A 14,883-nucleotide genomic window follows, 5' to 3' on the forward strand; every position below is an offset into this window, starting at 1 on the left:
AGTGTTACTCAAAGAGCTTCCAGGGGGGGCGCGGGTGGGGGGGTGCAGGGTGGAGCTGGAGCTGGAGGGGGGGGGGGGGGGGGGGGGGGGGGGGGGTGTTAGACTGAGCTTCAGACCTCTCGGCTTCACGGCACATACTCCAGCAGGAATTTCCAGAGCGACACGCCCTGCTGCACCCCGCACAGTGTCAGACGGGACGCCGGAGAGGCGGCCGGTGGTGCCGAGCGCCGCTGGAATGCGCTCGTCCTCCCTCCGTCGCTCTCGTCCTCTCGGTTTGTGTCTCTCTGTCGTGAACTTGCTTTCATTGTTTCTCTCTCTCTCTCTCTCTCTGTCTCTTGCAGGATTCCAAAGTGGGGTTCGGCTTTGCCATTTCGGGAGGCAAGGACAAGCCCCACCCAGACAACGGGGACACGGCGGTGGTGGTGTCGGATGTGCTGCCAAACGGGCCGGCCATCGGACGGCTGTTGTAAGTTTACATCTATTAAAAACAACAACAACACGATTGTCCTGATGAGAACCGGGGGTTCACGTCTGCTTGTGCTCCACAGCTACAAAGACCAGATCGTCATGGTCAACGGCGAGTCCATGGAGAACGTCTACTCCACCTACACCATCCAGACCCTCAAGTCATGTGGCAAGACCGTCAACGTCGTGAGTACGGAGGCAGCGGCAGCCCCATAAAACAACTAATCGGGCCGGTGTCTCTGAACCTCTGGTCCTCTTCCCGTCTTTCTCCCTCCCCAGACGGTGAAGCGGCCCCGCAAGATCCAGATCCCGGCGACCGCCAGACCGACTCGTGCCGCCTCCCACTCCAACCTGCTGGACCCGAACCCCCCCAGGAGAACGCGGCGCTACTCGGACGGCAGCGACAACCGGGAAGGCAACCGGTACCGCGCCCGCAGCGCCTCGCCGGACCGCAACGGGCACGCGAATGCCGCGCTGCCGCTGATGGCGACGGCGTACAAGAGGCTGCCGCGGCAGGACGCGCCGGAGAAGCCCATCAGGACCACGCTGCTCAAGAAGAAAATCACAGACGGTGAGACTTCGTGGAAACCTCGGCTCGCCTGGTCCGGACGTACGTACCTTCTCCCCCGCGGGGGGGGTCCAGAGTGCTGACGTCTCTCCTTGTCGTCCTCTTTCCGCAGAGTACGGATTGAAGCTGGGCAGTCAGATCTTCATCAAGCACATGACGGAAACGGGCCTGGCCGCCAAGGAAGGAACGCTACAGGAGGGAGACCTGATCCTCAAGGTGGGGGGATTTTAAGCTTCCCCGTCTTCAAAAAACCCCACGACGACTCGACGACTCCCGCTGAACTTGTCGAAATTATTTTGTCTCAGATCAACGGCATGACGACGGAGAACCTCTCCCTGCTGGAGACCAAGCACCTGGTGGAGAAGAGCCGGGGCAAACTGACCATGACGGTCCTCAGGGACGAGCGCAAGTTCCTGGTCAGCATCCCGGAGGTGGTGGACAGCGCCCCCAACAGCGAGGAGGACCGCCGCCACGGCAGCAGTAGTGAACTGGAGGGTGAGGGGTGGAGGCGGTGATGGAGGGAGGGAGGAGGGAGGGTATTAATGTGAGCGTGGTGGGCTGAAGTGAAAGTGAAAGCGGTTTTGAGCCACAGTGTGTAACGGGAAAGAGAGACAACTCATCCGTCTTTGCAGAATTTCGCTGAATGACGTCTTTCTTTTTTTTTTATGTTTCCCATCAGACATTTCAGACCTCGACGAAGACACCCCCACTTACAGAACGTCCCGTCAGCCCACCAGAGAGAAACGCACACGCAGGTACACTCGACGTACACACGACGTACACACGACGTCCACACGACGTCCACACGACGTACACACGACGTCCACACGACGTCCACACGACGTACACACGACGTACACACGACGTCCACACGACGTCCACACGACGTACACACGACGTACACACGACGTACACACGACGTCCACACGACGTCCACACGACGTACACACGACGTACACACGACGTACACACGACGTCCACACGACGTACACACGACGTACACACGACGTACACACGACGTACACACGAGGTACACACGACGTACACACGACGTACACACGACGTACACACGACGTACACACGACGTACACACGACGTACACACGACGTACACACGACGTACACACGACGTACACACGACGTACACACGACGTACACACGACGTACACACGACGTACACACGACGTACACACGACGTACACACGACGTACACACGACGTCCACACGACGTCCACACGACGTCCACACGACGTACACACGACGTACACACGACGTACACACGACGTCCACACGACGTCCACACGACGTCCACACGACGTACACACGACGTACACACGACGTACACACAACGTACACACAACATACACGACAGCACCAGACCCGGAGCAGCGGGAGGATTTGTAAAGAGTTCTGTGTATTTTCTTGTTTTGAAGGTTTGCTTCTTTTCTATTCAAACAAACATGTCAAGACACAAGGAAACTCTTCAAAGACAAATTATTTATTATATATATATATATAAAAAAAATAATAAGAAAATAAAGAAAAAACCTCCATATATATATATATTTATTTATTTATTTATATATATATATATATATATATATATATATATATATATACACGATCTAGACATAATGATAATGTCTCTAGATTATGTTATTATATGGAGCAAATAAAGAAGTGGTGAACACAGTAACCATAAAATATTATACATTTTTTGGCTGCAGTTTGTCTTGTTCCTGATTACATTTTAAATTGGTCACGGTATTTTGTGCAGTGTAATTTTAAACAGATTTAAAAGCACTTTATCTCATAATGTGAAACTATATTTGTGATTCTTCTCCTTTTTTAAAGGATTTAAAAAAAAAATTTTTTAAATCTGGATCTTTTAAATTCTGGAAGATCAATACCCTGAAGAATATCTGCATCATCATTATTATTATTATTATTATTATTATTATTATTATTTAATTTTTTTCTTTACCCAGAACAAGAGCGGAACCTCCTCCATCCAAGTCTCGGGACTCGTCACCGATGCGCTCCACCTTGACTCGGCCTCCCGTAAAGACCTACGCCCCTCGCCGAGGTGGGTGAATTACAGCCAACGGATGTAACGAGACGTTCGCGCCGTAAACAAAGACAATAATGACGATTGTTGTTGTTGTTTGTTTTTCTTCAGCTCCGTCCGGGTCCGAGTCGGACCGCAGTGCCTCCCCTCCGACTTTAAGGAGGGCCAGTCCGGACATGAGGGACTCCAGCAAGTACAAGTCAGTTCACTTTCATTCATGTTTAACGAATGTTCATTAAAACTGTGTGTTTGGGCACATCACATGTTATATGTTTACATCTTAGGTAAAAACATGGGATGTTGTCCCCGAACATCCAATAGAATCGTATTTATATTGGAATCAATAGTTAATAGTTATACGATTTTATTTCTACCAGAGGTATTATTTTATAATTACAATATAATTAGATTTATATTAGAATCAATAGTTAATATTCATACGACTCTACCATAGGTATTATTTTATAATAACAATATAATCATATTTATATTTTAATCAATAGTTAATATTCATACATTCTACGAGAGGTATTATTTCATAATAACAATATACAATATAATCATATTTATATTAAAATCAGTAGTTATTATTCATACGATTTTATTTCTACCAGAGGTATTATTTCATAATGACTATTTACAATATATTAATATTAAAATCAATAGTTATTATTCATACGATTATTTCTACAGGGGTATTTCATAATAACAATATAATCATATTTATATTAAAATCAGTAGTTATTATTCATACGATTATTTCTACCAGAGGTATTATTTCATAATGACAATATACTAAACCTCTATTCATGACAACAATACTGACAACAATATCCAGATCGCTCAAGTGCATGTAAACAAAAACAAAGATGAACCTCCGATGTTCCCCTTCCTCCAGGTCCCTCTCTGGGATGTCCATCCTCCCCAACCCTCGGTCCTCCCCTCAGCTCCCCAGCTGGTCCGCCTCCCGTCCCTCCTCCTCCGCCGCCTCGCGGCCTCGCCGGCCGGTGTCGGACTCGGACTCGGACCGCAGCAACTCCCCCGTGCAGCGCCGGCGGAGCCCGCGCCCAGACAGCAGATACAAGTAAGAAGGGGATGGGATGGCGACTAAAATAAATAAATTAAATACACACTCGCAGTAAATTAAACGTAGTGAATTTCCGTTGTAAGCTGATAATCGTGAAAAGGCTGTCTGTCATGATGGAGAAGTGAACAAAATAGAGCCCGATTTTTTTTTATTAATTTCATTTTATTTTATTTATTTTATTTATTTTATTTATTTTATTTATTTTATTTATTTTATTTATTTTATTTATTTTATTTATTTTATTTTATTTATGATTAACTTGTTTAAAGTTAAAGGGATTGTTTTTATGTTTTAGTGCCATTTTTAAGAGTTTAAATCATATTTTTAATGATTATCGGGATAATCTCATTAATCGCAAAAGAATTTCAAATGACGATAAACGACGTGAGGAATATTATTCTTTTTTTTCCCGGAGACATTCTCTAACCGTCTTCTCCTCATGCAGAGTCCTTCCCGATCTGGCCTACACGGGACTGAGCGCCTCCCCCATCGACGTTCGCCACGAACCACTGAGGAGGGTCAGCTCTCCCATCAGAGTCCTGCCCCCAGGTCCGTACACACACACACACACACACAGACACACACACACACACACACACACTCTAGTAAACAATACATCCCGGACTAGTCTGACGCCTCTTTGACAATATTTGCTTTGAATATTTGCACGTCGACGGCCAAATGAAGCAAAAGCCGGAGAGAGGTGATAATTATATTAACATGAGAGGTGATAATTATATTAAGTCAAAATGTTTTAATGTACATTGATTTGCTGCCGGTTTAAATGAATACTCTGAACTTTATTCCTCATAATTGCATTTATAGCAATAGTATAAATTTAGGCTTGGAGAGTCGGCACATTTTTGATTTATGTGCCTTGAGAGTGGTTTAAATTGTCCAAATCTACATATTTATTGCTCATTATTTAAACTTTATTGTGCCGTTAAAGCTGACTTGGTGTCAGATTTCACTTCATTCCCTAATTTTGCACCATCCGGTGGTAGAAAGCAGAAAGTAAAAAAAATAAAATAAATAATAATAATATATTTAATTTTTTCGCTGTTTTTATTCTGACATTCTTTGATGTGTTTCTCGTCATCAGACTCCGACTCCGAGTCTGAAGTGAGCCTGGCGCCTCCTCAGAGGCAGAGCACCATGTACAATCAGGACTCCCTCAGCAGATACAGGTACAGATGAAGGTCCAACACCCACCCCCCATGCCCCCCCTCCTCCACCCCCACCCCCCAAAACCCACCAAGACCTCCCGGACTGGGACACTGAGCAGACTCTGCACGCATCTGTCCTGTTTTAAACATTAGCTAATCATGTATTTTTATTATTCTTTTTCATCATTAAACCCTTTCTGTCTCTTGATTTTTGTTTTTTCTTTATAATTTTTGCAGCCTTTTGATTTCGGCTCGACTTTGTGTGTTTTGACTTTGTAAGTGTTTTGTGTCTTTTTTTTGAGTTGACTTTTTTCCATGAAATAAAAGTGACTTCCACTGAACATGTCCCTCTCCTGTATGTGGCTGAACGCCGATTTTAAAACCAAGGACTCGTATCACCTGGAGCAGCAATTATACTATTATTAATAGTTCCCCACTTACAAAATCTGTAACGTTTTACTCGGCACGTTGTGTAAATTAACGGCAGCAGATCAGGAAAATCCTACGAAATGCTACTGAATGGTTCATTTTGATCAGTTAACCATCAAAGAGAGAGAGAGAGAGAGAGCTTCCCCCCCCCCCAAAGAGACGCTAAGGTGAATATTCAACATTTCAGTCTCAATAATCGTGACATTAGCCACAGCCCCGCCTCCCCCCTCTCCAAACGTAACTGAGATCTGTTGTCTTCCTCCTCCCTCACTCCCGCCTCCCTCTCTTCTCTTCTCTTCCAGAGTCCTGCCAGACGTCGCCCTGCAGCTTCAGGGGGAGTCGCCCCGAAGGAGCGCCTCCAGCGTCACCGCCAGCAATGCGCCACGGAAAGGTGTGTGTGTGTGTGTGTGTGTGTGTGTCACTGTCAAGGAGTGTGTGAGGTCTGTGTGTTTTTTAGTGTTTTGAGTTTCCTGCTTTTTTTTTTTTCTTTGATCTTCGCAGCTCCTTCAGACTCTGAATCGGAGGCCAGTTACGAGTCCCCGCCTCGCAGGGAACCTACGGAGACCGTGAGATCCAACAGATACAGGTGAGCCACACCTGTGTTGTGTCGAGATAATTAAAATAAATAAATAAAGGGTACGTCTCGTTTTAACAATCCACAAGTGGTTTTGTCCAACACGAGGAAACATAACTTTTAAATTTGAAGACATTTAAAAAAACTTTTTTTTAACATGCGTGAACGTAATTTATATTAATAGTATAGTTTAGAGTGATAACCAATTATTTTATTTATTTTTTTAATTAAAAATTATTACAAATAATTGGTCTTTTGACCCCAATATATATATATATTTTATTTATTATTATTTAAAAATAATATATATATTTTATTTATTATTATTTAAAAATAATATATATATATTTATTTATTATTATTTAAAAATAATATATATATATTTATTTATTTATTACAAAAATGCATGAACGTAATTTATATTAATAGTATAGTTTAGAGTGATAACCAATTATTTTATTAATTTTTTTAATTAAAGATTATTACAAATAATTGGTCTTTTGACTCCAGTAACTCCACTACTGACGTTTATTTAACAGAACCTCAAGTTCTTCTTCTTCCATCTTTTATTATTTTGTGCTGCATCTCTTCCAATACGACACGTTGTGCCGGAGTGTTTTGCACACGGCACCACGCTTGCCCTTATGTGGTGTTTAGGAGGGGGCGTGGCCTTCGCTAATGATAAAACAATCGGTCACAAAATACGAGCTGAATGTAGCTGCGTGAGGCTTCACATTGAGAAGTCGGCAGTAACATAACCCTAAACTTTAAAATAACTGTTGACGGTAAACCGGCGTGCCGCTGATGGCGATCTGAGCAGGTGTGAGGACTTAACCACATTACGCCTCCAGTTTCGCAATTCTCTGTTGATAGTCAACTAGAAATTAGTTCCCTGAGTCAAGAGAAAGTTGTCAAAATAAAGTGTCGCTCAAGGAATCAACAGTGACACCAATTATCCTAAAAAAAACACAACAAAAAACACACACTAATGTTTGCCTGTCGAGGTTTGAGCAAATTTTTCTATAATTAACTTTTAACAGGCTTTAAAAAAGCAAAAAACGATGAAATCAGTTTTCCAAATGGTCCTTAATCCTTTTTTTTTACGTCTTGCATCCTAATAAAATACAAAAAATAAATGAAATGCACTGAAGCTGCTTGTAATTCATGTTCTATAAATAGCAGCCTCACTCCCCGGATGTGGACCGCCTCCCCCTCCGTTACCTCTATCTCTATCTTGCAGGCTTCATCCTCGGTGCCGCCCAAGACTCGCGTGGTTATTCAAAGAAGTACGAGCATTTCCCCCCCCCCCCCCCCCCCCCCCCCACCCCCCACCCTGATAGCAGAATGATAATTTAGAGCCTTTCTGTAACTTTATTATAAAACTACTAATAACTTTGAATGCTCCAGTAAACATCTGCAGGACTATTTGGTGCACGGGTGAGAATGAGGAATGAGAGTGCACCTTTCGGGGTAATTAACGTGTGCAATGACGCTGACGGGACGTCCGACCGGTTTACCTGCTTCATCCAAACACACACACACACACACACACACACACACAGATGCACATGACACGACCTCCCGCAACCATGACGACGCGTAGCGTTTCAATTCAACTGCACATGTGCAATAAAAAAAAAAAAAAGTTTTAATTTCGATGAGTTAACGAGATCTCACTTTTGACCGTTAACAGACGGTTAGGATTTATTTATTTATTTTATTTTTAAATTTGAAATTGATGTTTCGTGGTTAATTTCATGTAATTGTCGTCCAATCAGAGTCCTTCCTGACATCAAAACCACGCCGGTCGCCGTGAAGCAGGAGCCTCCTCGCCGCGCCCCGTCACCCACCAGACCTCCACCTGAAGGTCGGTTTACTCTCCTGTGTCGCGCACATCCCCCTCCTCCTCCTCTTCCTCCTCCTCCTCTTCCTCCTCGTCATCTTATGTCCGGTCCTGACCCGTAGTCTCTGTTTCCTCAGATTCCTCAGAGTCGGACCAGCTGTCACAACTCCGGAGGTCCGGGAGCTCTGAGCGCGACGACAACCGCCGCAGGTACGGCAGAGCGCTTAATAACAAATAATAATAATAATAATAATGTAGACTTTATTGATCCCACAGTGGGGACATTCTTCTCTGCATTTAACCCACCATTTAAAAAAACAAAAACCATTTTAAACGTGTTATTACACAGATGATATGTGACCGCTGATGTTTTCTCAAACTCGCAGAGTTCCTCGCGCTGCAAATGGAACGGACGCCCTGAAGTCGGAGAGCAACCCGCCGACCTACTGTGAGGCTAACGATTGATTTTAAAGCTGGGCTAAGCCGGTATATTTTTTGGTGTCATTTGGCAAAAAAAATTTAAAATTCTAAGTACTATTCTAAATACTAAGAATAATGGACAATAAACATCAATATAGCACCAGCAGAGAGTCTCATCCTTTCCATTTCTCTTCCAGCGAAGCCTGCAGAGGAGCCCATCTACTCCCTCCCTCCGGACTCCTACCCAGGACCTAATCCAGGGTCAGTGATCCTCCTCTTTGAGGCGCACGGTTCATCTCGAACGCGTTGCTAATTGTTCCCCTGGCTCTCAGGTACAGCTCAGACGTTCACACGGTGGCGTTCTCGAAGAAGGGCAGCGTGGGTCTGAGGCTGGTGGGCGGCAACGACGTCGGCATATTTGTCGGAGGAGTTCAGCCAAACAGCCCGGCGTACGAAGAGGGCATGAAGGAGGGAGACCAGATCATGCAGGTAAGGAAATAAACAAAGAAAATACTAAATTTAAGGTTACAGCCCCTATTTTGGCACGTCAGCTGATTTTTTAATTTTTTAAAAGGTCACCGTGAGGGAGCACAGTTTTATTTTGTCAATAAAAAGGAGCGAAGTTCTAAAGGGACTCTTAACACTACCGCTTTTGTCCACAGGGGCCGCTAAAACACACCCTCGAATTAGAGTTCCTCTTGTAGCTACACACACTCACTATGTGTTGATGTGTTAGCGAGAGAGAGAGGAGAGGAAAACTAACAAGAGGGGAATTTAAAAGTCTTACTCCTTTCTTTGCTCAGGTGAATAAAGTAGATTTTGGTCACTTCACTCGAGAAGAGGCCGCCAGCTTCCTCTTGAACATCAAGACGGGGGAGCAGGTGGAGATCTGCACTCAGAACAAGATGGACAGTAAGTTCCCTCGGGGTGATGATGATGATGATGATGATGATTGCGGGGTAAAAAAAAGCTGACAGGGCGAAGCTTAATCTTTTCCTACTCCTCCAGTTTACAAGAAGATCATCAAGTCCAACCTGGCCGACAACTTCTACATCCGGACCCACTTTGACCACGAGGCCGAAGGCCCCATTGGTCTGAGCTTCACCCGAGGGGAGGTGTTCAGGGTGGTGGACACGATGCACCGCGGGAAGATGGGCAAGTGGCTGGCGAGCCGCATGGGCAACGACCTGCACGAGATGGATAAAGGCACCATCCCCAACCAGGCCAGGTCGGGGAAGAGATGGGGAGGAGGGGGGCGGGGATGAGAGATGTGGGTTTTTTAGCTGGACCATTCGGGTCTGACTTCTGTCTTTTATCTCCCCGCAGTGCGGAGACGTTGGCCAGCGTCGAGCAGGCGCAGCGGATGAGCGGCGAGAGGCAGGTGGCGGGGCCGAGGGCGGAGTTCTGGAAACTACGGGGGCTCAGAGGGAACAAAAAGAACGACAAGAACATCCGCCGGTCTCGCGACGACCTGCTGCAGCTCACCATTCAGGGGAAGTTCCCGGCGTACGAGCGAGTCCTGCTCAGAGAAGGTCGGTGTGTTGTTGTTGTTGTTTTTAACCCTCCCCACACGGAGGATGTCGTGTGGAGTCGATCATGTTTCATTCATCCCTGAATCGTTTGCGTCTCCAGCTAATTTCAAACGGCCCATCGTCATCCTGGGTCCTCTCAATGACATCGCCATGGAGAAGCTGGCCAGAGAGAAACCTGACGAATATGAAGTGGCAGGTTGGTTTCTTCTTTGTCTCCAAGAGGAGAGTCTGTCCTGCACCTTGTCGTCGTTGTTGTTGTTGTTGTTGTTGTTTTTGTTGTTCCTCGTATCTGAACGTTGTTTTTCTGCGTCACGCAGACATGGTTCCTCGCAGCGGAGGAGGAGACGGCGGCTCCACGGTCATTAAACTGGACACTGTGAGGAGAATAGCAGAGAAGGTGAGTCTTCAGTTGACCTCAAGTAGAAACTAAATGGTTGTTTTTAGTGTTTTTTAATAAAAACATATCCGTGTACAAACATACAAAACATGTACCGTTTGTTTGGGGGTGCGACATACTAAACAATTACTTTTATTCTGACTTTTTTCGACATGCATACCTTTTTTGTGTGCTTTTTTAAAAGTTTTTTACCTCCCCACGTTTTATTTTCCGCTGCTCTCTCTCTCTCTCTTTTTATCCCAGGACAAGCACCCTCTTCTGGACATCACTCCCACCGCGGTGGAAAGGCTGAACTACATCCAGTACCACCCGATGGTGCTCTTCCTGGACCCGCACAGCCGCAAGGACGTGAAGGCCATGAGGCAGAGGTACAGCCCCGACTCCAACAAGAGCTCCAGGCGCCTGTACACGCAGGCCCTGAAGCTGAGGAAACACTGCAGCCACCTCTTCTCGGGTAAAACGTCTCTTCCTGTCGCGTCTAATCAGTGAACGTGTAAGAGTGGCTTCTTTATTCTTTATTCTAACCCTGACCCGCCGCCATGCTCCCTCCAGCACGCATCGACCTGCAGCCCAGCTCCAATGTTTGGTACGAGAGTCTAAAGGATAAGATCCGCCACCAACAGTCGAAACCTGTCTGGGTGTCTGAAGTGAAGGTACCACACACACACACACACACACACACACACACACACACACACACACACACACACACGCAAGCACGTACGCCTAATTATTTCCCATTTAAGCCGCTTTCTCACAGTACTGGTGCTTTTGAAGTGGGGTTGTTTGAGGTACATACAGGTGTTTGGTGGTTTTTTTGGCCACCTGAAAGAAAGGCCCATCTAAAAGGAATCAATAACATATAATAATACAAGTTTACGCTATATTTAGAATATTTTTTTGCCAGTCTGCCGCTGCCTTAATCTGGTTAGTTGTTTCTATTCTTATGTGACGTCGAACTGACCCTTTTAAAACACCAAAGTCACACATTAACACGAATAAACTATCCGACGTAGAAAAATGATTTTACTCGCCCGATTATTTGTGGTTTATTCGCTTCATTCGCAGCCTTAGCGGGGGCGTGGCTTATCTCCGTGGAAACACTTCATCATTTCCGCCACCCACCATGGAAGAAATAAACCACTATTTCTGCTTTTATACTTGTTGTGGACATCCCACAAACGTCGGAAACATCAAACGTCCTCGTGTTTGGGTTCATAACATTAATATATATATATATATATTTATATTTATACATAACATCCCCCGTAGGCTCACACAGCTCATTGACTTTCACCGACTACGTCTCGATAACTGCCGCTTCCGCTCTAAAATTCTTGCCGCTTCAGACTGATATCGTTTGTTATATTTAAGTGTTTTAAAATAAGTTCAATGAGTGCATTGCGTTGCTCCTGTGCTAGCACTCAAACCTCATACAATCCCCCTTTTTTTTAAGTCACGTATGTTGCACCAGTTAAGTGTTCGTAAAGGGCGACCTTTAAGAAATGGATTCACAACCTTGCGCGTGTACTAACGTTTTTAAATAATATATGTATGCATAAGTTTTGGAAATATTAATTTACGGCTCCAGTTGTTGTGAATATTCATCACCCCTCGAGGGTTCATGAGATACTTTAAATGTACGCACGTAAAATTCACCTGAAACGTCAGAAGTGAAACATAAAAATAAGTGAAAGTTGCTCCATTAGAGTAAATCTTGATAAAGTAATTGGATGTTTATTGCCGATATAAACTGTGTCCTCTTGCCGTCTGTCCCCGTCCAGTTGGAGAGCGGTGGAGAACAGGACCTGGACGCTCTGGACCAAACGCAGTCCGACTACCTCAGCGCCGCCAGCGACCTGGAGGACACGGACGGCGAGGTCTACACCGACAACGAGGACCTGGAGGAGGCCTACCCGGGTCAGAACGCCGCCGAGCTCTCCAGGGTGGCGGGGGCGGCTCTGGCCCGGTCGTCCGAGCCCGCCGCCTTCGGGCGCCGCAGCTCCGACTCGGACGACGAGTCTCTGCCCGAGTCCAACTCGCCCAGAGAAATCCCGCCGCTGATGGACGTGCCGGAGCCCAGAGCGGCGCGGCAGGCGAGCTACAGCCCGCCGCACAGCGCCGAGGAGGAGGAGGAGGAAGAGGAGGAGGAGGAGGAGGAGCACCGCAGCTTCACGGACTCTGATTTCAGCGCGCTGGACGTGATCACGCCCACCACTCCGTCGGACGGACCCCCGGACTTTATAGCCCCGGACCCCTCGTCCGCCCGGTACTCCGTGACCGAGCCCACGTACGCCGAGGTGCAGCGCGAGAGCCCACAGCTCGCCAGCCTGTCCGCCATCGAGGAGAAGTTGGACCAGGTACCGCTCTCGTGTGTTTTTATGGATGTGTTTTCGGGACATTTGGTATAAAGTTAATGTTCCAAAATATCACATTTTCAGGTGTTTTCTTATTTGTATCCTGTCAAATGTCGATATTTTGCCAGGTTTATTTTTAGTCTTCTATCTTAATAAATGTAATTGGTTGCACAAAACAAAGCTATTTAAATTTGGACAATTTGCACTTTGAGGAAACTGTGACGAATATTTATTGAAACAAAAAAAGTTACTACTTTAAATAAAAAATTATAATAAATTAAATAATCGTCAGTTTGGACCCCAGTGTACTTTACATTATTGTTTCTGTATTATTATGTAGAATAAACACATACATAAATGTGATAGTTGATGACAAACAGCAATTTGTTTTGCTAGCCGACCATAAATCTTGATTTTCCCAGTCAAGCTGCATTGTTACAAGACAACAATCCAACTTTAACCCAAATTAAAACGTTTTGCTTTCATAACAATGTTTTCTGTCAGACCAGAGAAAACATTCAAAATACACAATCGGGTGTTTACAAAAAACACGAGTGGTACACAGAGATATAAAAAAATATTTGAAGCCGTGTTCAGATTTCTGTCCTGGAAATGTGTGCAAATTTTGCACATATGAATATTTAGACATGCAGTTAAAAAAAGAAAAAGCGTCTTAAATAATAAATAAATCAAGTGAGGAGGTTTAATGGTGATATCTGTATTTACAAATTCACCCGCAGTGTCTCTACTTACTCAGTCACTGCTTTTGGAAGATGAAATGCCGTAAATACACTTTAAAAAAAAACATCAAAGTGCTGTTTGCGTTACACGTGTTTAGTTTAGTTTAAACTTTCAGTGGATAAGTCGTGGAGAAACATAATGATTTGTCCTCTCCTCCAGGCTCGCTCTGCAGAGCCACAGGAACCCGCCGCGGTGAAGAAGGGCCCTCAGTTCATCGTGTAAGTCTTCTTTTATACATCTTTTTTTTATTTGTGACGCCACGCTGGGCCTACGAGGCGCTAACCCCCCCCCCACCCACCCCCCTCTTGTTCCCCTGTGGCGCTCTTCGACAGGCTGGCGCATCATCACCAGGCCGTCCAGTTCAGACGCACGCAGATCCGAGGCGGCGACAGCTCGGAGGAGGACGAGGCGGAGGACTTCGAGTGGGGTCCCGCCACGGAACTGTAGGGTCTGCATGGAGGATTAAAGTGCACTGGTCCGACGAGGGACCCCGGAGACTATTTCACACCCCTGAGAAACTGGCTCGGATCATTTTCACCCAAAAAGGCCTCGATCAGATGTGGGAGATACCTTTTTTTTTTTTAATCTTTTTTTTTTTATAAAGGTTAACTCAAAGTTTTAACATCTACGGAAAAAAAAAAGGTTCTCGCATGAATGTTGAGATCAGAGTGCCCGAGGACGTCTTTATTTTTGTATTTAACTATCACGGCCTTTACCTGTCGTCACTGCCACTCACTGTTTGTCACGTGTATAAAAAAAAAAATTTCAAAAACACATTCTAGTTTTATTAGAAAAATTGTCGTTTTCACAGAAATATTCAGAACATTTATGAAATGTTTGGGTGCCTCTTTCACTTGTTCCACATTAAACTGTTTTACTGATTTTAAAAAACGTGCGTGCGTCCAATTCAAGTGGATATGTGCTTTTAAATATATTTGCCAGGATTAAAAACATCGTGAGATGCAACCCAGAATAACGGGGGCTGGACGATGAAACAGAATTCAGCCGATTTATTGAACGCTCATCAAAGATCAAGAAGTCAGAGCTCCAGGGGCCCCAAAGGCAGCAGGTCCACTGTGTTGCAACCAGTTATTGCATAAATACACGTTTTTTTTCCGTTTTAATTTAAAGTTTCATTGCTTTAGATATGCAACAAACAAAAAGGCAGGTAACCAAACTGACATCAATATCAGACATGCAGGTAAATGACGAGGAATACGTCTCCATGCATCTTATC

General features: G+C 45.0%; 1 protein-coding gene across 4 annotated transcripts in view; it reads left to right on the top strand.

Annotated features, from left to right (window-relative positions):
* The window catches only part of tjp3 (tight junction protein 3), a 22,356-nt gene extending 7,835 nt beyond the window's left edge, over positions 1–14,521 (top strand). For all 4 annotated transcript variants that reach the window (XM_034531143.1, XM_034531142.1, XM_034531145.1 and 1 more), the window contains exons 3-30: positions 342–466; positions 549–651; positions 745–1,036; positions 1,146–1,249; positions 1,339–1,528; positions 1,713–1,788; positions 3,021–3,118; positions 3,212–3,299; positions 3,999–4,184; positions 4,633–4,736; positions 5,290–5,374; positions 6,085–6,173; positions 6,284–6,368; positions 8,135–8,223; positions 8,337–8,409; positions 8,586–8,647; positions 8,817–8,880; positions 8,952–9,108; positions 9,423–9,531; positions 9,628–9,847; positions 9,946–10,151; positions 10,252–10,347; positions 10,469–10,548; positions 10,792–11,002; positions 11,101–11,201; positions 12,333–12,908; positions 13,806–13,864; positions 13,979–14,521. In XM_034531143.1, coding sequence (XP_034387034.1) covers positions 342–466; positions 549–651; positions 745–1,036; positions 1,146–1,249; positions 1,339–1,528; positions 1,713–1,788; positions 3,021–3,118; positions 3,212–3,299; positions 3,999–4,184; positions 4,633–4,736; positions 5,290–5,374; positions 6,085–6,173; positions 6,284–6,368; positions 8,135–8,223; positions 8,337–8,409; positions 8,586–8,647; positions 8,817–8,880; positions 8,952–9,108; positions 9,423–9,531; positions 9,628–9,847; positions 9,946–10,151; positions 10,252–10,347; positions 10,469–10,548; positions 10,792–11,002; positions 11,101–11,201; positions 12,333–12,908; positions 13,806–13,864; positions 13,979–14,093 — 3,843 coding nt within the window. In that variant the 3' untranslated portion in view covers positions 14,094–14,521. The remainder of the gene's footprint in view (positions 1–341; positions 467–548; positions 652–744; positions 1,037–1,145; positions 1,250–1,338; positions 1,529–1,712; positions 1,789–3,020; positions 3,119–3,211; positions 3,300–3,998; positions 4,185–4,632; positions 4,737–5,289; positions 5,375–6,084; positions 6,174–6,283; positions 6,369–8,134; positions 8,224–8,336; positions 8,410–8,585; positions 8,648–8,816; positions 8,881–8,951; positions 9,109–9,422; positions 9,532–9,627; positions 9,848–9,945; positions 10,152–10,251; positions 10,348–10,468; positions 10,549–10,791; positions 11,003–11,100; positions 11,202–12,332; positions 12,909–13,805; positions 13,865–13,978) is intronic.
* The last annotated feature ends 362 nt before the right edge of the window (positions 14,522–14,883 follow it).

This window comes from Cyclopterus lumpus, chromosome 4 (assembly GCF_009769545.1).
Source record: "Cyclopterus lumpus isolate fCycLum1 chromosome 4, fCycLum1.pri, whole genome shotgun sequence".
Lineage (NCBI taxonomy): Eukaryota > Metazoa > Chordata > Actinopteri > Perciformes > Cyclopteridae > Cyclopterus > Cyclopterus lumpus.